The 26,045-nt window shown below is 39.0% G+C and overlaps 1 protein-coding gene across 33 annotated transcripts in view; it reads left to right on the plus strand.

Moving 5' to 3' along the window:
* Window positions 1–26,045, plus strand: part of RBFOX2 (RNA binding fox-1 homolog 2) — a 359,885-nt gene that overhangs the window by 271,754 nt on the left and 62,086 nt on the right. For all 33 annotated transcript variants that reach the window (XM_009217197.3, XM_009217191.2, XM_017945278.2 and 30 more), the window contains one exon: window positions 13,772–13,996. In XM_009217197.3, the coding sequence (XP_009215461.2) occupies window positions 13,772–13,996 (225 nt within the window). The remainder of the gene's footprint in view (window positions 1–13,771; window positions 13,997–26,045) is intronic.

Below are 26,045 nucleotides of genomic sequence, written 5' to 3' on the forward strand. Positions count from 1 at the left end.
TTATAAGACTCCACTGAAATAACAGTACAGAAGTACAAAAAATAAATCAGCAATAGCAAATAGAAAAAGGTGAGATGTAACACTAATAAACAAGAGAGTTACTAAATTTCTGGAAAAGCTAAAGCTAGTGAGGACCAATTGAGGGATGAAATGGAGAATAAACAGATGCCTGTCAGTGAATACAAGGAGGCTGCTTGCTAGTGGTGTGGAAGCCAGTCTGCCTAGGGGGAACCCATGGGAGCTCTGTGAGCAAAAATGAAAAAGAGACAGAAAGCAGGAATTCAGTGTTTATTTAGGGGATAGCTCAGTTACCTGGCACTGACAGAGCCTTTCCAACCCCTTCCCAGTGGCAGTAGTCAGCAAATACTATGCCACCCCCTTTCTCTAGCATTAACAAAGGAAAAACAAGGCTGGGCGCGGTGGCTAATGCCTGTAATCCTAGCACTTTGGGAGTCTGAGGCGAGTGGATCACCTGAGGTCAGATCGAGACCAGCCTGGCCAACATGGTGAAACCCCGTCTCTACTAAAAATACAAAAATTAGCTGGGTGTGGTGGTGGGTGCCTGTAATCCCAGCTACTTGGGAGGCTGAGGCAGGAGAATTACTTGAACCCGGGAGGCGGAAGTTGCAGTGAGCCAGGATTGTGCTACTGCACACTCCAGCCTGGACGACAGAGCAAGACTCTCTCTCTCTCAAAAAAAAAAAAAAAAAAAGAAAACCCAAAGGAAAAATAAAACATGAAACAGTGTTTGTCTCCAAAGAAGTTGATCAGAATGTTTGGGGAAATTTAATTTTGTGTGTGTGTTAGATATTGGCACCCCTTCCTTTAGTCTCATATTTAGGGGGATGGCATTCTGCACTTTGCTAGTGGCTTACACTAAAACAAAGCCTGCCAGTGACATGCTCTTCTCTGTCTTATACTGAGTTCCCATTAGAATTTTAATTCCAAAGAGAGATCTAATCGGAAAACAAATTCACAGAGGAAACTCATACTAGCTAACAAGTCCTTTTACCTGGGTTACCAGTGCGTGAGGATCATTAGAAGTCTGAGAGGAACTTTTAGCATGAAAGAGACCAGAAGAAACAAAAAGAAAACCTGAACCTAGGGACAACAAATAATGCAGGAAACAGAAGAGAACTTTAAAGGAATCTTCTAACTAAAATACTCATTTATAAAACCAATACTAGATATAATGAAAAGGAAACAATTAGAGAATACAAAAGGAGATTTAGAGCATTATTGTCAATAGAAAGCACACAGTAGAAGGATAGCCAAATAGAGTTGGAGATGTTCCCAAAAAGTAGAGGTTTAAGTCACCAAAATGGAAAATACAAGACACAAGTCATAGACTGTGTTCTTAGCTAGTGTTCTCTAGCCTGAAACAAAAACCTTACCCACTAACACTTTATTGGGGAGTACCATCTCAGGAAAGCAGGAGGGAAAGAAGGCAGAAAGGCTGGCCCTGTCTTTGTAATAGGCCTTGCTGATTGCTTAGTTTTACTGGAAGTCTTCAGGAAGGTTGTGTAGAGCTATTGCTTCTCTGTCCTTTCCATCCAAAGAAGGTGTGAAGAGGTGTTTATGGTTTCCTCCCATTTCCTGCCCCTCCTCCTCTTGGTCAAAGTTTGCTATACAAACAGTTAACTCACTTGACCCCTTCCTTCAGTGGCCTCAGGAGAGGAGGCCAGGTCCTGCTGTCCTGTGGGCAGATCAGGTCTATACTGAGCATGTGTTGCCAAAGCCTGGGAGTGGTCAGAGGAGTCGGTAATCCCTAATGGCAGCTCTGGCCTGGGAACCTCCGCCTTTTAAGGAACTATTAAAAGAGGGTCAGTCCTCAAAGGACTGACAGAGGGAAGGACTGGAAACTACTGCTTTTTTTTTTTTTGAGGCGGAATCTCACTCTGTCGCCCAGGCTGGAATGCAGTGGCTGGCGCGATCTCGGCTCACTGCAACCTCCACCTCCCAGGTTCAAGCAATTCTCCTGCCTCAGCCTCCCAAGTAGCTGGGATTACAGGCGCCCTCCACTACACCTTGCTAATAGTTTTAGTAGAGATGGGGTTTCACCATGTTGTCCAGGCTGGTGTCGAACTCCTGACCTCAGGCAGGCCTCCTTGGCCTCCCAAAGTGCTGGGATTACAGGCGTGAGCCAACACGCCTGGCCAGGTTACTGCTGCTTTTCATCATAAGCTCTTCTTACCTATTTGATTTGCATTATGTGCTTGTATTAATTTGATAAATATTAAAAAATCAAATTTAAAAAGGAAAAATGAGTTACCAAAACACCCTGGAAATAACTATCAAAGATGTTTTAGAATGCATTTAGAAAACAGAATGAACTTCAAATATGAAAAAGTAGAATCTAATTAGTTTATATCAGGAACATCTTGGACTACTAGAATTGATCCTTTCTCCTTTCCCACTCTTTCTTGCTCACTCCTCATTAGCATACAGTACCTTGAGGTTGAAATCTAGTAGTCTTCTCCTCACTCTTACCTGTTGCCAGGTTCTGCCAATTCTGCCTTTGGATTGTCTTCACTTGGGCCCCCCAATCTATGTCTCACTCACTGTGCCTATTGTATGTAGTTCATAGCTTTAGTATAAAGTCCCTTCAAAGTTTGTGGCATCCTAATGAATCTCTTTGTCTTCCCTACCTCATATCACCTTTGTTTCCCGATGCTGAGTGTTGGTCGCTTTCTGTAACCATATCATTTTTCTTATAACAAAACTTTGTGTTTGCTTATATACTCTACTAGGTTGAAACATCTTTTATTTCTTTAACAAATACTTATTGAGGGCTTTTAAGGCAGCCACTGGGATGAATTAGATCTGGACAATTACCTGTCCTCAACAAGTTCATGTTCTGTAAAGACAATACATATGTAAGCAGATAATTGTAATTGAATATAAGTACCACAATAGAGTTAAGTATTAGGTTGGGGAGGGGAGGAGGAAGGAATGATTTTTTCCCCCTATTTGAGTGAATCAGAAACCTCTAGAGAGGAGTAAATGCCCAAATACATATTAAAGATTGCGTACGTATTAGCCCGATTAGTAGAAAGGAGAAAAGCTTTCTAAGCAGAAATAATACTATGTGCAAATAAACTGGAAGGTGAAATAGTACATGCTGTTTTTCAGCATTCGACACACATTAGATTACCACCTGTGCCAAACCCTCCTCATCTCAGGTGAATTATCAGGGTCGCCTCCCAACAGGGCTCCCTGCCTTTGCCTTTGCCAAGTGGTACATTTAAAACCTAATTCTGACCACACCACTTCTCTGCCCAGAACTCTCAGTGGAGTGTAAAAGCTAACATCCCTGCAGTGGCTGTAAGCTTTACAGGAATTCTGTCAATATCGTCTTTCCCCACTGCTACCTTTCTTACTTCATCTCCTGCCACTCTGTTCATGCTTACACCAGTGTTATCACATAGGTTTCCAAGGCCTCCATGTTCCTGGTTCTTAGAATGAGCTACTTGTGTTTTTGCCTGTGGGACTTTGCATTTGTGTTCCCTTTGTCTGGAGTCTTCTTCCATCCAGATGCACATATGACTTGTTGCCTTAATTTCTAAAAAAATATGATCAGTGTTACCTTTCCATACCACCCGTAGAAAAAGGAAATTCTCTGTCTCTCCAGCCCAATACCCTGATACCCTCCTTTTATTTTTTCTCTGTAGCACACCATCTGTTTATTGTTTTGCTTGCCGATTTATTATTTGTCTCTTCCTACTAGAATGTAAACTCCATAAAGGCAGGGACTTTGGCTTTTTAATCACTGTTGTTTCCTCAGCAACTAGGACAGAATATCTAACACACGATAGATACTCAATAAATATTTGATGGCAAGAGTTGAAGCTGAATAGATGAAGTGTGCAAGAGGCATGACTTCCATGCAAAGGTATTTGGACTTGAGACTGTAAACATTGGGAGTCTAGGATTCTAAGAAGATAAATTAACTATCAGATTTAGGTTTTATTTTAGAAAGATCATTCTGGCAGCTGCTTGGAGAGTTCATTAGGTTGAGGTTAAGTTAAAATAAAGCTGAACTCTTTAAAAACCAAAAAACATTATGTAGATAGCCTAGGTGAGAACAGCGGCTCATTTTTCTTTTAATTCCCCATAGTACATAATGTGGACTCTCACATATAGCCTTATATATATTTTCATAGAATGATTATTTATATTGTGGTGAGGTCCCTGGCAGAGTTGGTAAAGCTATTGAGAGAATGGTTCCTATCTTTTTTTAAACTTATACTGCAGAAGCAGGTATTCAATTACCTGGTTAATTCAATTACCAGGCATTTTCTAAAGGGCACCTGTTATGTGCTCATCATCACTTCATTTGGTGAGGAAGCTATGATGTAGTTTATGATTCAGTCCCTGGTTGACTTAGGGACTTTACTTGTTAAATGATTAGAGAATATATAAGCCACCATGTAACCATGGTTGTAGACAAAATGTGTTTTGTTCTGGGAAAGGGATAGGGAAAATTTTTCTCTGTTACTGTATGTTTATAATGTGAATTTTCTATTTTAAAGAGGTAGACTACAACAGAATGCCTAACAACATTTATAAAGCATAATTAAATATTTTGTAATTCAGAAAACACTCTAGTACCTTGCCAGTGTTTTATTTGGAACCTGAGTTACAACTATTTCTTTGTTTTGTTTTTTCCTTAGAGACATGGTCCCTCTCTGTCACTCAGGATGGAGTACAGTGGTATGATCTAGGCTCACTGCAGCCTCAAACTCCTGGGCCCAAGTGGTCCTCTCGCCTCAGCCTCCTGAGTAGCTAGTACTATAGGCACATGCCACCACACCTGGCTATTTAAAAAAAATTTTTTTGTAGGGATAGGGTCTCGCTATATTGCCCAGGCTGGTCTTGAACTCCTGGCCTCAAGCAGTCCTCCCACCTGGGCCTTCCAAAGTGCTGGGATTACAGGTGTGAGCAACCCCACCTGGCTGTGACTATTTTTAAGGCTATTCCAGTTTAGCATATGGAAGATGACAAAATAATTGTCCATGATGACAAAATAAATAATAAATTAATTTAGATTGTAGTGAAAAGTGTGGTTGAGAAAAAGAATAATTTTCCATAGATTGTGTAAATCACTGATTACATTGAATAGAATAGACGTTTAACTATTAATTGTGTGTAAGGGCCTTCCATTTCCAAGGAAGCAAGTAACTGAACCAGAGTAGTTCTTGCTGTCTGTTGTTGCCAGTGGAAGACATGATTCATGAATGTTTGAGGTTCTAAATACTTCTTCTTTTTTTTTTTTTTTTTTTTGAGACGGAGTCCCGCTCTGCCGCCCAGGCTGGAGTGCAGTGGCCGGATCTCAGCTCACTGCAAGCTCCGCCTCCTGGGTTTACGCCATTCTCCTGCCTCAGCCTCCCAAGTAGCTGGGACTACAGGCGCCCGCCACCTCACCTGGCTAGTTTTTTGTATTTTTCAGTAGATACGGGGTTTCACTGTGTTAGCCAGGATGGTCTCAATCTCCTGACCTTGTGATCCGCCCGTCTCAGCCTCCCAAAGTGCTGGGATTACAGGCTTGACTAAATACTTCTTTAAGGAGAAATAGAGGAAAGAGCTTTTAAGAGGTTGGAGATATTAAGACTATTACAGGGTTTGTTGCTTTTTACCTAATAGACTATAGGTTTGAATGACTTTGTTCTGAAATATTTATTTTCCTGTTTAAATATTCATTGCTGTGAGATTGTAAAACTCAGCCTCAAGGGGAAGACCGAACTGGCTTTTCCCTCTGAGTAATTTAAAAGAGGTGTGTGTGTGTGTGTGTGTGTGTGTGTGTAAGACAAGTGATTTGGAGGCAAATTTACAATATTCTTGTTGACCAAGCCTATAACTGCCCTTAAATTTACATATACCAGCTTCTGTCATTTATTGTTATTCTAAGCAAGGATGTATATTGTATTGCCTGGTTTTTAAAAAAAATTTATTTTATTAATTGTCTGTTTATAAGAGCTCAAGACTGTAATGGTCATGTTCCTGAATTCTGTCTCCCCTTTACATGGCTGTAGCACACTCATCTTTTGGTCCTGATTCTTTAGTTATACCCATACTAAAAGAAGGATCCGTTGTGAGGCCTACGTTTCAGTAGATTTGCACTATAGAAAACAACCAGTGTTTATTCTCCTAGCTGTAGGTTCCATATAAGAAGGTAACCCTCTACTCTTAGGAAACTTACATTTATAGCCACCATTACCTTCCTCTCATCATTTATGCCCCCGCCTTTTTTTTTCTTTTTTCTTTTCTTTTCTTTTCTTTTTTTTTTTTTTTTTTTTTTTTTGAGACAAAGTCTTACCCTGTTATCTAGGCTGGAGTGCAGTGGCGCGATCCTGGCTCACTACCAGCCACCACTCCGATCATTCAAGTGATCCTCATCTTCAGCCTCCCAAGTAGCTAGGATTACAGGCATGCGCCGTCACACCTGGCTATTTTTGTAATTTTAGTAGAGACGGGGTTTCACCATATTGGCCAGGCTGGTCTTGAACTCCTGACCTCATGTGATCCGCATGCCTTGGCCTCCCAAGGTGCTGGGATACCTTGGGAGCCACTGCACCTGGCCTCTATGCCCTCTTTAATCTCTTAACTGACTCTGTTCTTCTAAAGGTGTAGATGCTTCAGGACATGTCCTGGAGGCATGCTGCAACCATAATTCTCTCCCATTTTGCCAGCTAAAGCCTCTAAATCAGTGTTTCTCAGAATGTGGGACCCAAACCACCTACACCAGTAAGTACCAGGGTCCCTGCTCCAACCTACTGAATCCTAATCTATGGGGAAAGGATCTTGACATGTGCATTTCTAAATATGTTCCTTGAGTGGGTGTTATATGCAATAAAATAGGGGCATCTTTTTTTTCAAAGAACAAGGTAAAAGATGAGTTGATAGGTGTGAGGAGCTGAGTATTATGGAAGTAGTTTCTTACTGCATCTTACTGTTGAGACTGCAGCAGGAATGGATGTGTCTGAACTCCTTACCCAAAATTAGACAACATTTTTTCTTAAACTTAATACTTCAATGGCGATTGGTTTTTTATTACAGTAATCCTTATTATATAATAATGGAATTTGTTTCCATGAGCTTCCTTGGGATCTTGGCAATTCAGTAAGTTCCAGACAACCAAGTGAACAGCGAATTCTTGGAATTCAACCTGAATGTAAATATTTGGAGAGTACATGGAGATTTCATTGTGTAGATTTTTCCTCCCAACATCAAATTTACCTACAAGTTGCCTAACATCTTATGGCTCTGAGTGTAGTTTAGATGTATTGTAAAAGAGAAAATGTATTACTTTTACCTAACTTCCCAGAAATGTATTCAGGATTATTAGACACTAACACTTTTTTCTGCTCTGGATACTCAAAATTGTGAAACTTCCTTGAGGTGAGAAAAGCAGAACAATCCTACCTTATAGCTCTTCCTCTAGGTTATGGTGGTTTTAAGAAAAAGTTAAGAATAGTTCAATAGCTTGGTTTTCTTTAGACTTAAAAAAAAAAAGAACCAGAATATTTTAGATACTGAAGGAAGGAGATTTGGGGGTAGCACTGTTTAAGTATTTGTACACGTTAAGAATCTAGAGTAATTTTGCTTTAAGTCTAGCAAATGAGCATTGTTTTGTCTTTGTTTGTTTATCCATTTTGTTTGTCTGGATTTTCTTGGTCTGTTCTTCTACAGAGTTACTTTTTTTAAAAAAAGTTGATCCTAGATGATTTTAAATCCAGTGTTGTCTTCTTATCTTTCTGAGATAACGGTTATATAGCTGTTATTTTCCTCTTGTCATAGACACCTGGGCAGAAACCACTGCTTTTAGTACCAGATCTGAGAAGAATGATAGGCCTTTGCCTAGGTACTCTTTTTTTAAAACAAAAAAACAAACAAACAAAAAAAAGGCAAATAGAGCTTGAAATCTGAGCCCACCTAAGCAAATCCCAAGGGATCAAAATGATATAATTTATAAAAATAGTTAAAAACATTTTATTTGTATTATAATCCTGGAAAATTAATTTCCATTTATAAACAGCACTAGAAAAATTACTAGTGACATTGTCAGTAGTAATAAACTGGTGAGAATATGCTCTACCTAAATAATGAAGTGATTCTTTTTATGATGGTATGAATAAAATTAATATTGATCTGTTTGTGTGCATGGTCCATTCTGACCATATATGTGGTATGGGAATTGAGAAGCTTTTAGGATTTGCAGCCTGTTGGTTAGAATTAATACAATAGTAGGTTATGTATATAAGTGGGACTCAAGATGACCAAACTGAGAAAATTAGAGTGAAGTTGAGGAATAAATGAGAAGATATAAACAAAAATACACCCTTGTCTTTCTAAGATTGCACAGACTTTAATTATCCTAGAAATATGAAGACAATTATATTTTGGGTCATTTCTGTGTTCTCTTACAATACTGTGCATAGCTTTTAAATAATATTCAGTATAATTCAGTAGGAACAGAAAATATGCTAAAGAATCAGTTACAAAACAGTTTCACCTGCTCTCTCAATTAATTTTCACAACCACCTGTGAAGTAAACAACCCATCTGGTAAGAGGTGTAATTGGGATTTAAACTCAAGTCTGCCTTTCAGGTTCATACTTTCTTTTTTATTACATCCCATGTAAACTAGGGAGAAAGCACATGGTTGGACCTAGAAAAAACAGTGGAAGTCACCTGTCGGTAGGTGATGATTGAACCTGTGAGATTGCTATGGGTAAGGCAATAGACCGTTGAATGGGTTCCTGTTTGATGACTGTGATACTATAGTTGTTTTTCCATAGTCACGGGTTCTGCATCTGTGGATTCAGCTAGCTGGGATTGAAAAATTAGGGTGGGAAATTGGATGACTGTGTCTGTACTCAACATGTACAGACGTTTTTTCTTTTTAGGAGACAGGGTCTCCCATTGCCTAGGTTGGTCTCAAACTCCTGAGCTCAAGGGATCCTCCTGCCTTGGCCTCCCAAAGCATTGGGATTATAGCTGTGAGCCACTGTCCCTGGCCAGACTTTTTTCTTGACACTTTTTTCTTTTCTTTTCTTTTTTCTTTTTCTTTTCTTTTCTTTTCTTTTTTGAGACAGGGTCCCACTCTGTTGCCCAGGCTGGAATGCAGTGCCGTGATCATAGCTCACCACAGCCTCTGTCTCCCAAGCTCAAGTGATCCTCTTGTCTCAGCCTCCTGAGCAACTGGGACTATAGGCACATGCTACCATGCCCAGCTAATTTTAAAAAAATTTTTGTAGAGACGGGATCCCACTGTGTTGGCTAGGCTGGTCTCACACTCCTGGGCTCAAGTGATCCTCTCTCCTCAGCCTCCCAAAGAGCTGGGATTACAGGCATGAGCCAGCATGCAGGGCCTTGTCATTATTTTCTCAACACTACAGCATAACAACTATTTACATAACGTTTACATTGTAGTAGGTATTATAAGTAATCGAGAGATGATTTAAAGTATACAAGAGGATGTGTGTAAGTAGGTTACATGCAAATACTATGCCATTTTATATAAAGGACTTGAGTATCCAAGGATTTTGTCATCTGTGGTGGGTGGGGGCTGGGAGGTTCCTGGAACCAATTACCTGCTAATACGAAGGGACAACTGTATATTTGAATTTAGAATGGAGACATTTAGCACGTTTCACATTGTACACCAAAAGGCTGGATATAATGTGTATCGCCTCTGTTACTATCTGTGGTTTAAAAGAGAAAGACATCATTCTCAACTCAGAAATTAATAGTTACATTTGATTTTCACTCACAGCAGGTCAACGACTCTTAAAGCCTGTGTTTGTAAAACAGAAGGAAATTAAGTGCATAAAGCACAAGCATGTAAATGTTCTTTTCTTTCCTAATACTTCACCAGTTCTACCTTCCCATCGCTACGCTCCAGTTTGATATCAACCCAAGATATCAACACTTGTTTCATTCTGTGTTATTCCTTGTTATGCTCTCTAGCCCAACAAAGCAGTTTGCTGTAATGTGCGTGCACGTGACTTTCTATCTCAATCTTCCTCTATTTCATAAATGTTTAACACTTCATATTTATTATGTACCATGTGGGAGTCTACATTCTACAGGACTGTCTCCACCCATCATAATGAGCCTTTTAATCCAATAGGGGAGTTAAAATACATATTTAGATTTGCTAAATATGAGACTTTAGATTTAAGTGTCTTGTAGGGGATGCAAGCTAAATGTTGTAAGAATATAGGAAAGGAAGGAATTACTTTTAACTGGAAACGGAAGAAAGTTTATAAATTGGTAGGTTAGGGAAAAGAGCTATTCTGTCTAACCTTGTAGACTAAAGAGAAAGCTAATAATTTCTTTTCTCAGATGAGATATACTTAAGCAGCTTAGACTCTGCTAATAGAAACAAAGCATTTTTTATGTAAGTGTAGATGTAAATTCATACCTAGAAATACTCATGTGAACTGTTATCTCATAGTTTGCTGAAGGCTGTTGTACTTCTGAGCATAGAACTTTGGAATTTTAGTAGAAATCTGGAAATTTAGAGGCCTGGAAATTTAATAGAAATCTGAAACCATTTAACATTTTTAATAATGTATACTTGGGGAAATATTCAGACATTGCAGAATATATGAGAGAAGATGTTGAATCACTCCTATCCCAATTTCATTCACTTAGTATATGAACAATTGTTACATTTTTAACAAAAATTTTAAAAGAAATTTCTGTAAGTAACAAAATAATCCACTAAGAATTTCTTCTTGACCTCTTAACGGAGGTTACATTACCCCTCTAGGAAAACAGTACCTCTGTCTGGCTTGCATTTCTATAAAACGCCTAGTGCCTAGGCTACAAGTGGATCACAGGAAATGTTTTTACCTTTCTCCCTGTCTCCCACTGCGAATTGATGTGTTTATTCAGTTGACTGAGTCAGCCCTGTTGAGAATACCCCTGTGGGAGAATTCATACTGTGTACTTGTGTGCCAGAGTCTCATTCCCAGCAGACTGAGGTGGAGAATGGAGGCTGGAGTAAAACGAGGAGGCTGAGAGGAGCAGTGTCAGAGCAAGAGAAAGTCCCCTTGGACTTGTTAATCCTAACTTGAAAATTGTATCTTTTAGCCTTTACCAGTTATTTAGTAGAACTTTTTTGTGGATTCCTGTAAGATTATATTTATGCCTGATGTGGGCATAAGACCTTTGGTGCTCTTACTGTGTTTCATTCACCAATCCACCTGAATTCCAATTCACTTCTTTTTCATATCTGTCTTCAGGCCAGTAGATCCAGCGAGGGCTTCTGAAGCAGTATGTTTCATATGGCTAGATAGATACAGAGAGATAGAGCATTGAATAATTTGAAGAAGGGAGATAACTATTTTGTATCTCTCTTCAGATGCCCGGAATAGCTATAAAGACATCATAAAAACTATCCTAACCTAGAAATAATGAAAAGAAGTTATACAGTGATGGGTGACAAAGATAGACTTTTTCCAAAAAAATTTAGTTTTCATAGCATATTTTCTAAGAACTAAAGAGAGGGATTTTTTTTTCTATTTTTTGAGATGGAGTCTCACTCACTTTGTCGCCTGGGCTAGAGTGCAGTGGTAGTGATGTCAGTTCACTCCTCTTCCTGAGTTCAAGCGATTCTCCTGCCTCAGCCTCTCAGGTATCTGGGATTAAAGGCATTTGGCACCATCCTTGGCTAATTTTTATGTTTTTAATAGAGATGGAGTTTCACCATGTTGGCCAGGCTGGTATTGAACTCCTGACCTCAAGTGATCCGCCTGCCTCAGCCTCACAAGGTGCTGGGATTACAGACGTGAGCCACCGCACCCAGCCTTTTTTTTTTTTTTTTTTTTTTTACCTTTCTTAAGAGACAGGATCTTTCTGTTGCCCAAGCTAGAATGGTGCAATCATGGCTCACTGCAGCCTCCAGCTCCTGGGCTCAAGCAATCCTCCTTTCTCAGCCTTACAAGAAGCTGGGACTACAGGCACATACCACCATGCCCAGCTAATTTTTTAAAGTTTAGAAATGGTGTCTCTCCGTGTTGGCCAGGCTGATCTTGAACTCCTAGCCACAGGCAGTCCTCCCATCTTAGCCTCCCAAAGTGCTGGGATTACAGGGCATGAACCATTATGTCCAATAGCAGGAAAATTTTTATGTAAAGCAATTTTTTTATTTTTATTTTTAATTTCTGTTACAGAATCTTCATTCCTGCCTTTACTAGTTTGCAAGGGCTGCCATAACAAAATATTACATAACAATATAGAAATGTATTTTCTCACCATTCGGGAGGCTAGAAGTGCAAGATCAGGGTGTCAGCTAGGTTAGTTTCTTCTGATGTCTTTTTCATTAGTTAGCCTGTAGATGGTCATGGTCTCTCTGTGTCTTCACGTGGGCCTCCCTCTGTATGTGTCTGTATCCACATTCCCTTTTCTTATAAGGACAGCACTCCATTTGGATTAAGGCCCATCCTCATGACATCACTTTAACTTAATTACCTTTTTAAAGACCCTATCTTTAAAAACAGTGACATTTTGAGGTACTGAGGGTTAGAACTTCAACATATGGGTTGGGGAGGAGCACAACTCAGCCTATGACTCTGCCCCTTCCCACTGATAACTGTAATCAGTTCCTCACTTTTTATCTAGACTGTGGCAGTCCCCCATCCCCAATTCTCTTTTTTCTTTCACCACTATTATGTAAAGCAGTTTTTATTACCGAGTAGAAATGATTCTTGGACATTGGAGACAGCTGAATTTTGAAGTTGTTTAACTTAAGTGGAAGAGAGTTACGAATTTTTGTTTCGAGGTAGGTCACTACCATTCTCTTAAGGGTAACACAGTAATTCAGTGTTTCAGAACATTGGCTTCCCCTTATTGATGATATATTTTTTGTCATTCTCTTTAATATTAAAAACAATACATTTGTGTAGGTTTTATTACAAAAGTAATATATGCTTGTTATTAGGAGCACAAGGAAACTTTTGGGGATTTTGGATATATGTGTTGACTATCTTGATTGTGGTGATGATTTCATGAGAATATAAGTACATTTTTCAAAACTTACCAAATTGTATACTATAAATAAATAGGTTTATCATATGACAGTTATATCACAATAAAACTGCTTAATTTCTTTGCTAATTTGATGACTAAAAACTTGGACTTACTTTGATATTAATGTGAATTTTCATGACAGTTGGTGAGGTTGAGCATTTTTATTAGTTGTTTGTATTTCATTTTCAATGAATTGTTCAGATAGACACTTTGCCTCTTTTTCTCTTGGGATGTGTGTGTGTTTGCATGTACATGTGTGTCTGTCTTGTCAACTTGGTTAACCCACTCTGAGACTAGTGATATTAACCCAGCATCTCTCTTACCTTTTGCTAATATTTTCTCCTAGTTGATTTTTCTTTTTTGTTTTTTATATTTTTTAGGGACAGGATCTCTCTCTGTTGCAGAGGCTGTTGTGGCTTGTGGTCCAAAGTGGGCTCTCCACCTACTTTTAATTTAAAGGAAAGACTTTTGACCCTTTGGCATTTAGTCCACTTTAATATGGTTGTGGGCCTGTCTAGTAACCACACATCAACAAAAGTGAAGGGGTGTGTGTGTGTGTCTCAGTCCACATACATACATCTATGTGTGTATATATAATAATATTTTCCCCAATCCTGGGTCATTCCATTTTACCTATGCAGTGAGAGAATATTCAGAGAATTCCATGTATTCACTTTAAAAATAGTTACGTAACAAGGATTCAGAGTCACTTTTTCTTTTTCTCGTTGTTTTAGGGTAACCAGGAGCCAACAACAACTCCTGACGCAATGGTTCAGCCTTTTACTACCATCCCATTTCCACCACCTCCGCAGAATGGAATTCCCACAGAGTATGGGGTGCCACACACTCAAGACTATGCCGGCCAGACCGGTGAGCATAACCTGACACTCTACGGAAGTACGCAAGCCCACGGGGAGCAGAGCAGCAACTCACCCAGCACACAAAATGGATCTCTTACGGTATGTGAACCATGAGGTGAAAAATAGAAGAATGCATGGCAATCTTATCGAAATTGTCACCTTGATTATACAACTGGAAAACTCTCGGAATTAATTTAGCATTTACATATGTTCTCATGTACACCTTCTCTCAGCAGCGTTGTACACATTGTCCTCCCTCCTCCTAGAAATACTTAGTCTCTTGACTTTTCCAGCTCTACCAATTTTCCTGCCGAGCATTGGGTGTTCTGCCCCTGCCTCCTTCTCTGTTCAATTTTTAAATGGTGCAGTACTCCATGTGTAGGTCCTGGAACCCCTTTTCTTCTTATTATACATCCTTTCTCTATATAATTATACTACCAAACTCAGTTGCTCAAGCAAAACCTAGGATCCTTCCTTCCTTCCTTCCTTCCTTCCTTCCTTCCTTCCTTCCTTCCTTCCTTCCTTCCTTCCTTCCTTCCTTCCTTCCTTTTCTTCCTTTTCTTCCTTTTCTTCCTTTCTTTCCTCTGCACATCTAATTGATTAGCAAGTCTTGACAACCATAACTCTAACTACTTCATCCTCTTCTCCACATCTTATTGCTCTTCCACCAGATTGCTTGTGTTTGAATCTCAATATGGCCCCTACTAAACTGTGTGCCCTTGGACCAGTTATTTAATCTCTCTCTGCTGTTGGTTCACTCTAAAATGAAGATAATCATACCTACCTGAAGAGGCTGTTAGGAAATTAAAAAGGATTTATCATCATCACCACTCTAGTCCAAACCTCATCACTGATTTCCGATATTACTGTTGCCTAATTTATCTATCCTCCACATAGGACTAAGGTGGTTTTGTTTTTTTTAACGCAAATTTTGCCGATTTCCTACTTAACTCTTAATAGTTCCGTAATGCAATTAGAATATAATCTGAACTTTGTACTTGGTTTCTAGTCTCTAGCCCAGCTTACCTCTTTGACCTCACCTCTTACTACTAACTTGCTAAAGTAAAGGAAATGTCATAAATTAATAATAGGTATGTATCTCATACATATCAACATATGGGAAATTGTATTGTCTCTTGCTTTGTTGCCCAGGCTGGAGTGCAGTGGCATGAACATAGCTAGCTCACTGCAGCCTCAGTCTCCTGGGCTCAAGTGATCCTCCTTCTTCAGCCTCTCATGTAGCTGGGACTACAAGCACACACCACCACGCCCAGCTCATTTTTTACTTTTTTGTAGAGACAGGGTCTCCTTTTGTTGCCCAAGCTTATTTTGAATTCCTGTCATGCAATCCTCCTGCCATGGTCTCCCAAAGTGCTGGGATTACGAGGCATGAGCCACCACACCCAGCCTTGTGTGGTGTATTTCTAAAGACAGAAATGTTCTATAATCTGCATAGAAAGACCTAGCTCTGTTGTTAGATTTCTTTTTCTCTTTCCTATATCTGGTTATCAAAAGGAGAGCTTTATTCAGCCTTTAAGCCACTTGCTAAGGATGGATTTAACCCATAAATGCTTTCAATTTTCTTTCATTAGGTATTGAACCACCAAGAAATTCCTACTTTCAATGTTTATTAGTTGGTATAAGCACATAATTTTATACTTCAGAAGTAATTGGCTACAATAGATAATTTATTTGAAGAGTCTAGGCATGATAGGTAACAAACGAGACTTTCAGTAGCATTTGTTCTAGAATCATAAATATACAGGCTCATGTATTGACTACATTTCCAAATAATTTTTTAATGATCATGAACTCACAGACCTATCAGAATAACTGTTTCAATTAAAGAAGCGAAAAAGAAAAAATAAAATATATATGAGGCTTTTCCAAGGTATTTTAATCACTAAATCAATTTCTATACTAATTATCAGGGTTTTTAATTTTTTTTCATTTTTATTCTCTGTTTCTTGTTAGTTTGGATAATATGTGTCTTTTTAGTAATTTGCTTCATATAAACTGTCAATTTTGTTGGTATAAAGTTATTCATAATTTCATATAATCCTTTTAATTTGTATAGGGTCTGTGGCGATATCCCTGTTGACATTCTTGATTTGGCAATTTGTGTCTTCTCTCTTTTTTTATTGGTCAGTCTAGCTAAGGTTTATTAATTTTGTAGATTTTTCCAGGAAACCAACTTTTTGTTTCATTGATTTTTGTTGTTTTTCTATTTTTTTTTTAAATTATTTTCCACTCTGTTATTATTTCTTTCTTCTTGCTTTGAGTTTGATTTGGTCTTTATTTTGCCAGCCTCTTGAGTTGGAAGGTTAAGGCGATTGATGTTAGATTTTCTTCCTTTTTATGTTTAAAACTGTAAACACAGCAAGTTTCCCTTTAGCTGCGTACCGTAAAATATGATCTATTTTGTTTTTGTTTTTATTTCATTCAAGACATTTTAAATTTTTTTCCTGTGGTTTCTTCTTTGCTTCTGGGTTGCATAGGAGTATGTTGTTTCCAAATGTTTGGGGATTTCCCAAATGTCTTTCTTTTATTGATTTATAATTTAATTTCTTTGGAGCGTCATATGATTTCAATTTTTTTATTTATTGAGACTTGTTTTATGGAAACGATTTGTCTGATATTAATGTAACCACTTCAGCCTTCTTATAGTTACTGTTTACATGTTTTTTTTCTGTCATTTTGTTTCAACTGCTTTGTATCTGAAGTGTATCTCTTATTTAAAAAAAAGGGGGGGAGGGGGGCAGGCAGGGTGGCTCACGCCTGTAATCCCAGCACTTTGGGAGGCCAGGGCGGGCGGATCATGAGGTTGGGAGTTCGAGACCAGCCTGGCCAACATGGTGAAACCCCGTCTCTACTAAAAATAGAAAAATTAGCTGGGCGTGGTGACGTGCGTGTGTAATCCCAGCTACTCGGGAGGCTGAGGCAGGAGACTCGCTTGAACCCAAGAGGCAGAGGTTGCAGTGAACCGAGATTGCACCACTGCACTCCAGCTCGGGCGACAGAGTGAGACTCCATCCCCCACTCCCAAAAAGCATACAAGTAGATCTTGCTTCTTGCTTCTTGCTTCTTCATCCGGTCTGAAAATTTCTATCTTTTTATTGGAGCATTTAGTCAATTTGCATCTTAATGTAATTATTAATGTAGGTAGATTTATGTCTGTCATTTTACTGTCTCATGCCTTTTATTGTTCCTTTTTTCCTTCTTGACTGATTCCTGTTACATAATTGTTGTACCTTTTACATCCCTTTGTGATATTTTTTCATTAGTTATTTTTTGTTTGTGCTGGTGTTTCTTGTATTTTCTTAGTGCCTTCTCAAGGAATTACATCTTTGACTTATCACAACTTATTACTAATGGTTATGTGTGTGTGCACATGCATGTGTGTCTTATTCTGGTTAAATATAGCAGCCTAGGTCTAATGTAGCTTCATTCCCCACACTCTTTTGTGCTATTGTCATACATATTATGCCTGTATAATTTAGATATATAACAATACACTATTATAATTATTACTTTAAACAATCTTACCTTTTTTTTTAAGATCTCTTTTTTTAGAGCAGTTTTAGGTTCACAGTAAACTGAGAAGATAGTAGAGACTTACCCCATATACTTTCTGCTCCCCCACATGCATGGCCTCCCCCACTAACAACATTTCATACCAGAGTGGTGCACCTGTTACCACTGATGAACCTGGATTGATATATCTTTATCACCTAAAGTCCACTAGAGTTTACTCTTAGTGGTGTACATTCTGTGGGTTTGGATCCATGTATAACATATAGCTAGCATTATAGCATCATAAAAAGTAATTTCACTGCCCTAAAAATCCTCTGTACTCTGCTTGTTTATCCCTCTCTCCTCCCCACAACCCAACCCCTGGCAACCACTGATCATTTAACTATCTCCATAGTTTTGCCTTTTTCAGGATTTCATGTAGTTGTAATCCCACGGTATGTAGCTTTTTTCTGATTGGCTTCTTTCACTTAGTAATGTGCATTTAAGTTTCCTCTGTGTCTTTTCATGTCCTGACAGTTCATTTCTTTTTCAGCACTGAATAATATCCCATTGGTCTGTATGTACCACAGTTTGTTTATCCGTTGACCGGCTTAAGGGCATTTGGTTGCTTCCAGATTTTGGCAATTATGAATAAAGCTACTGTAAACATTCATATGCAGGGTTTTTTGTGAACTTAGTTTTGAACTTCTTTGGGTAAATACCAAGGGCCATGATTGCTGGATCATATGCTAAGAGTATGTTTCGTTTTATAAGAAACCACCAAACTACCTTCCAGAGTGGCTCTACCATTTTGCATTTCCACCAGCAACGAATGAGAGTTCCTGCTGCTCCACATCCTCGCCAGCATTTGGTGTCTGGATTTTGGCCATTCTAATAGATATGCAGTTGTATCTCATTGTTTTAGTTTGCATTTCCCTGATGACATATGACATGGAACATCCTTTCATGTGGTTATTTGCTATCTTTATATCTTATTTGGTGAGGTATCTGGTAAGGTCTTTGTCCTATTTTTTAATCAGGTTGTTTGTTTTCTTATTGTTACGTTTTAGAATTCTTTGTATATTTTGGATAACAGTCTGATATTGGGTAAGTCTTTTCCAAGTATTTTCTCCCAGTCTGTGGCTTTTTTCAGTTTCTTGACGGGATTCATTTTATGTTTTTTTGACCATTTTCAGTGATCTTTGTGTCTTCCTATAGGTCCAAGTTATTATCCAGTGTCATTTCCTTTCAGTCCAAAGGACTTCTTTTAGTATTTTTTTTAGAGTAGGCCTGCTGGAAACACATACTGTTTTTGTTTATATGGGAATGTTGTTTTTTTGTGTTTTCAGTTTTGAATGATAGTTTTGTTAGCTATGGAATTCTTGGTTGACAGTTTCTTCCTCCACCCCCCAGCCCTTTAAATATGTCATCCCATGAACCACTCCCATGGGAGTCAGCTGATTCTGATGAGAAGTCAGCTGTTAATCCTGGTGTTGGTCCCCCTGTAGGTGATGAGTTGTTCTTGTCTTGCTGATTTCAAGATTTTCTGTTTGTCTTTGGCTTTGAGCAGTTTCTCTATGATGTGTCTAGGAGTAGATCTCTTTGTGGTTATCATACTTGGGTTCTCTTGAGATTTTGGAATACATATTCATCAAATTTGGGATTTTTTTCACCATAATTTCTTCAAAATTCTTTTTCCTTTCTTCTCTCTTCCTGAGCCTCTCATTACACATAATTTTTTTCCCCCCGAGATGAAGTCTTGCTCTGTCGCCCAGGCTGAAGTGCAGTGGTGTGATCTCGGCTCACTGCAACCTCTGCCTCCCAGGTTCAAGCAATTCTCCTGCCTCAGCCTCCCAAGTAGCTGGGATTATGGGCCTGCACCACCAAGCCCAGCTCAGTTTTGTATTTTTAGTAGAGATGGAGTTTCACCATGTTGGCCACACTGGTCTCCAACTCCCGACCTCATTATCTGCCTGCCTTGGCCTCCCAAAGTGCTGGGATTACAGGCATGAGCCCCTGCGCCCAGCCAACACATAAATTGAAACACTTGGTGTTCTCCCATAGGGTTTTCTGTTTCTTAAAAAAATTCAATCCGAACCTAAACAGAATCGGAAGTTCTATTCATTTTTCTTGGATCTTTTTTCCTTCTGTTCTTTAGATTGGATAATTTCTGGTGATCTCTTTTTCAGTTCACTCCGTCTTTGTTCTGCCATTCCAAATCTGCTGTTGAGCCCATCTAGTGATTTTAAAATTTCAGTTATTATACTTTTCAATTCTAGAATTTCCATTTATATTTTTCTACTGAGATTTCTTCTCATAATATTTTTGTTTATTTTTATTGTTATTTTTTGAGATAGGATCTCACTTTGTCATCCAGGCTGGAGTGCAGAGGTGCAATCACAGCTCACTGCAGCCTTGACCTCCTGGGTGCAAGTAATCCTCCTGCCTCAGCCTCCTGAGTAGCTGGCACTACAGGCACATGCAACCAACCCCAGCTAACTTTTGTGTTTTTTGTAGAGACAGGGTCTCACTATGTTGCCCAGGCTGATCTTGAACTCCTGGGCTCAAGCAGTTCTCTTGCCTCAGCCTCCCAGCATGCTGGGAATACAGGTGTGAGATACAATGTCCAGCCTTAATTTTAAAAATATATTTGTATTTACTGCTTTAAAGTTGTCTGCTAAATCCAACATCTGGGCAACTAGAAACAAGTCTGTTTCTAGTTACTGTTTGTTTTCTTGAATCTGGGTCACTTTTCTGTTTCTTTGCGTGTCTTGTAATTTTTTAATGAGAATTGGACATTTTAGTAATGTACTGTAGTGACTGTGAGGTGTTACTTATTTTTCTGAGATGGGCATATGTGTGTGTTTGTGTTTGTGTGTGTGTGTGTTTTAAGTAATTTGCCCATACTTAAACTATGGAATTTGTCTCCCACACAGTGTGTGGCCACTAATGTTTCTTCTTAGTGATTTTCATTTGTTACTGTTTTTAGCCTGGCTAGGAGGCACCTGTGTCTCCCTAGCTTAATGGTTAGCCTGTGACTAATGCAGAGTTGGTGCTCAAACACCTGAAGCTTGTTGAGCTTTCACCTTCTGATGATCCAGGTGGATTGGGAAGTGCACTCAAAGCTCAGCCAGTTCTCAAGCCTGCCTTGGGTTTTCTTTCTATTGAGACCTCCCATGTCTCCCTTCCTCATCCATGTAGTTTCACAGCCACCCAGGGTTGTGAGGAGAGCAAATCTGACCCTTTTATGACTCGTTTCTTTCCAGGATCTCCCCTTCAGATTTCTAGCTGGTCTTCCACTGCACCCTCATCAGACCACAGCCTCAAGCTAGAAGAATGTCTTCTCCCTGTTAGGTTCCCACCAGGTTGGCCTCTTTCAGCTGACAGAGCTATGGATTTTCTACCAGTCCTTCAATCTCCCCTTGTCCCAAGTCAGATCAGCCCTCTCTGGCAGTGAAAATTGCTGGTTTTATGGACCCAGCCCTCCCCTGATAACACTAAGTTTTAAGGCATTAAGTTTGTGTCTGGATGGTCTTACCCCTAAGTTTAAGCAATTTCTCAGGACATCTCTCTATTTATTGTCTGTATGCCTTTGATTGATTTCTGGAATCCTTAAATAGCTGTTTTTGACAACTTTGTCCAACTTTCTTACTGTCGTAAGGAAACAATTCACTGACCTGTTCATGCCATCATAGCCAGAAGTCTCTTCCCTGAATCATTGCATGGCATTTTATAATTACTTACTACATAGCTCCTCATCATTGCCCATTTCTGTTTATCTTTTTTCCTTTATTGCTACTATTTTCAGTTGTTTCAGATCTCCAGTTGTATATTTCTAATGACAGTGATTAAGGGCAAGTTCTGTTCCTTAATGTAAATATATATATTTTTACATTATATATATAGTTAAAACTTACATTCTTCATTTATACCAGAAACTGTTCACCATGAAATTTTGTATGTCAACTAATTTGAGTTCCTAAAGAGATCATCCATGTGTATAGATTGTAAGTTTATTGCTGCCAAAAATAGCTGAAGAGAAAATGGAAAATCCTTTGATTTGTGCCTGTGAACAGAGATAGCACAAGTTCTATAATTTCAGGAAGTTGTTAACAAAATGAGAAATTTTTAGGATGCTCTGGTTGAAAGATGCTTCTTTTTTTTTAAGTGTACATTTTATTTTATTTGATCTTATTTTTGAGACCGAGTCTCCCAGGCTGGAGTGCAGTGGCGTGATCTCTGCTCACTGCAGCCTCTGCCTACCAGGTTCAAGTGATTCTCCTGCCTCAGCCTCCCAAGTAGCTGGGATTACAGGCGTCTGCCATCATGCCCAGCTAATTTTGTGTTTTTAGTAGAGATGAGGTTTCACCATGTTGGCCAGGTTGGTCTCGAACTCCTGACCTCAAGTGATCCACCCGCCTCAGCCTCCCAAAGTGCTGCGATTACAGGCGTGAGTCACTGTGCCTGGCCCAAAAGTGTGCATTTTAAATGTGAGGGTGAATTCACTGCTCATAAGCCATTTATTTACCTTTGTAGAGAGAGAGAGTGTGTGTGTATGTGTTGTATATAGAGAGAGTTTGAACAGTTGAGCAATGCATTGTAAAACCTAGACTTGACAATTTTAGTTTATTTTATTAAACTTTTACTATCTGCCTGTATGTCTCTTAAAATAGTCTATCCAGTTTGATAACTCATCAGTTAAAAACAATGATCTAGTAATTCATGTGGCCAATTAAATCTAAAAGTTAGATAGGAAGCGTTGTTATTTACAGATGTATTAATGATACCTCAAATTTATATGTCACTTTTCAGTTTAAAAATTGCTTTCACAAACAATATTTTATTGTGGTTTGTAAAATATCCCTTTGGGGTATAGTAGGGTTTTTACAGATGGGGAATTCTAAGTCCATGATCTTTGTTCTACCACTCCGACTCCCCATATTCAACATAGCGAGAGAAGACTGTGTACTGTGCGTGTTCACTGGTCCTCCGACTCCCCATATTCAACATAGCAAGAGAAGACTGTGTACTGTGCGTATTCACTGGTCCTCCGACTCCCCATATTCAACATAGCGAGAGAAGACTGTGTACTGTGCGTATTCACTGGTCGTCTTAGCAAGCACTTAGCGTCTTTTCCCACTCAGTCCAAGTCTTATCTCTGCTGAAAAGCCTTCCTGGACTCTTCTAGGCAAAGCCAAATTTGTCTGTGTTTCATTTAGGCTCAAGTAGAACCCTAAGCTGACTGCTGTTTATATAACATATAAATTGTGATTTTTAAATTGACTTTTGTCTTCCTAAGTTTTAAACTTTCAAAGAAAAGGTCATTATTTGTTCATCTTTGCATTCCCTGACATATCACCATACCTGACACTTAATAGATACTCAGTAAATGCTTCTTGGGAAAAAAAATAAAACTAGGTACAAGCGTATTATGGCAGTTCTGAGGAGAGAGAAGCTGAGGCTTCTTGGTGAATACAGCATTGATCTGGGCCTTTATTAATGGTAATTAGAATTCAAGTAAGCAGAGATGGTAGCGGGAAGAGTTAAGAACGTCAGTTCTCAATATAAAGTTGAAGTGATGAGAAGGATCAAAATGTCTTGGGATAAAAGCATAGGTTTCTACTTAACTGAAGCTTTAGGTGTTTGGCAGAGACCAGTGGGAAATAAGGTGGACTAAGGGTCAGTTGAGTATAAATTGGGAAGAGTATTTGAATGCCAGCCTGAGAAATATGGACTTTATTGAAGATTTTGAGCAAGTAAATGAAGTGAGCAGAATTGTGCTCAGAGAAGATTGATCTGTCACAGCATATGCAGGATGAATAGAGGAGCAGGCAGACGATTGGGAAACAGTCTTAAGTGGTTATGTAGAGAGGGGAATAAATTCAGGAGACATTATAAAGGTAAAATATAGAGGATTTGACAGCTGGTTGGATGAGTAAGATAAGAGGTAGCACAAAGATTGTGCCATCCTTATTGTAATAATTGTCTTGAATAAACCATTTTACCTTCAAGTTTCAGTTTCCTCATCTATCAAATGAAATTTATAATCAACCTGACTGTACAGGGTTGTGGTGAGAATAAATTAAGAAATACTTTGGAAATTACTTGTTTAATTAGTTCCTTAATTACCTTTTTTTGGGGTGGGGAAAGGGGGTCTTTGAGGTAGGTAAGGTCTTACTCTGTCACCCAGCTGCAGTGCAGTGGCATGGTCTCGGCTCACTGCAGCCTCTGCCTCCCAGCCTCAGCCGCCACGAGTAGCTGGGACCACAGGCATGCACCCCCACACCCGGCTAATTTTTTTTATTATTTGTAGAGACAGGGTCTCCCTATGTTGCTCAGGCTGGCCTGGAACTCCTGGGGTCAAGCAGTCCTCCCACCTCAGCATCCCAGAGTGCTGGGATTACAGACGTGAGCCACCACATCCAGCCGAAGTAATTATTTGTAACCATCATAAGTCTTTTAAGATCAGTTGTCCCTATTTGTACTGTTTGTGCTTTTTGTTACTGTGAGCTACAGCTCCATTTAGATATGTTTCGTTTATGTTGGATAGTCTTAGCTTGTTGGAGAGAACAAAAAGAAAAGAGCTTGTACAACAATGAGAACTGAGCATTAGAATCTGAAATTTTTATTTTGAAACTGTGTTTTAGAAGTCGATTTTAACCTTGAGCTGGGAGCTCCTGCTCTCAAGATGAGAGCTTATTTGGATAGTCAGTTGGTCCCATACTGTGCGTTAGCAAAAGAGGCAGCAGTTAGGGGTCTACCACCCGGGCCTGCAGACACTTGATCATCTCTGGGCCTGCCTGCAGAGAAAAAAGGACCTCAGTTCCTGTATCTTTAGATACTTTTCTAAATGGCAGTGGGTTTAAATAACCAAAGACTTTGAAGGAGACAAGCTTTAGTGAATACTCTTCAGATATGAGGTTTATATTTGTGTACATATTCTAACTGCCTGTTGGATTATATTCTTCTTGAGGGTAGGAAATAATACGTTCTCTGTTTTTATCATCTCTACTGGTATATTATGGATACAGACACTTATTAGCAAGTGCTTTCTAATGGTGGGGGAGGCTTATAGTTGTTCTAAAGGTGTATAGGTGGTCTAAGGTGTTAGACATACACTATTAAAAATATTGAGTTAATACATCAGTTTAGGTAACAATTCATTTCTCCAACATTCTTCCATATAATGTAAATACTTTCTTTTTCTTAGTTGGATGTAATTAGAATCATTTACTTAGGAGACATGGCATGTTATTGAGTCTTTCACTTAAATATAAGGTTTTCCTAACTGGATAATTAGGAAAATAAAATACATCTATTTCCCCTTATACACTCTTCAAAACATAATTTAGGGTTACCTTATTTTAAATCAAAGTATCAGTCCTTAAATAATTTTTTTAAATACATGTATTGGGTCAGTAACTACTTAATAGTAACAACAAAACTAATAAATTTGAGTGCTTACTTTGTACCAGATATTGTTTGAAGCACTTTTATGTGTTAACTCCATTGAATTACCGCAGCCACCATGTGAAATAGGTGTCATTATTATTCCTCTTTCACAGATGAAGAAATTGAGGCTTAGAGAGATTCAAGATGACTTGTCCAAGATCACACAACTAATAAATGTCAGTGTGAGGATTTAAATACAGGTTATCTGGCTCCAAGAGCCTGCATTCTTTCCCATAAATTATACTGAACAACTGTTTTATATATACTTGTCATGTGCACATTACTGTGCTAGGCACTAGGTGTTCTTAAAAAGGTAAAATAAAGCCTCTGCCCTCAATGGACCTATAGAAGTTCTGGTAGAAAAACAAAGTACAGGCTGGGTGTGGTGGCTCATGCCTGTAATCCCAGAACTTTGGGAGGCCGAGGCAGGTGGATCCCCTGAGGCTGGGAGTTCGAGACCAGCCCAACCAACATGGTGAAACCCCGTCTCTTTTAAAAATACAGAATTAGCCGGGCGTGGTGGCGCATGCCTGTAATCCCAGCTACTTGGGAGGCTGAGGCAGGAGAATCGCTTGAACCCAGGAGGCAGAGGTTGCAGTGAGCTGAGATCATGCCATTGCACTCCAACCTGTACAACAAGAGGGAAACTCAGTCTCAAAAAAAAAAAAGAAAGAAAAGAAAAGAAAAACAAAGTACAGATAAGTGCTAGAGAGAGAGAGAGTAATGAAGTGGGTTCATTAAGAGATGCTTTTAGAAGGTAGGTACTACTTCCCCTAAACAGTGAACCCATAGCCTGCAGTGAAGTAGAGGACATTGCAGGCAGGGGCAGTCCTCTGCAGCAGTAGTTTTCCCTGTGTGGTCCACAGATCACTGGCAGTTCCCTAAACTTTTTCAGAGTCTGGATCGGGGGGTGTATGAAGTCAATGCAAGGTATTAATTTCATAGTAATACCAATACATTCTTGCTGTTTTTACTATATTGGCATTGACGGTCAGTACAAAAGCAATGGTGGGTAAAATTGCTAGCACCTTAGTATGAATCAAGGCCGTGGCACCAAACTGTGCTGCTAGCAGTCATTATATTCTTCACTGTCACAGACTCACAGGAAAACAAAAGAATCTTGTTCACTTAAGAATGTCCTTGATGAAGCAGTAAAAAGTATTAATTTTATTAATTTCCCACC

Source organism: Papio anubis, chromosome 16 (assembly GCF_008728515.1).
Source record: "Papio anubis isolate 15944 chromosome 16, Panubis1.0, whole genome shotgun sequence".
Lineage (NCBI taxonomy): Eukaryota > Metazoa > Chordata > Mammalia > Primates > Cercopithecidae > Papio > Papio anubis.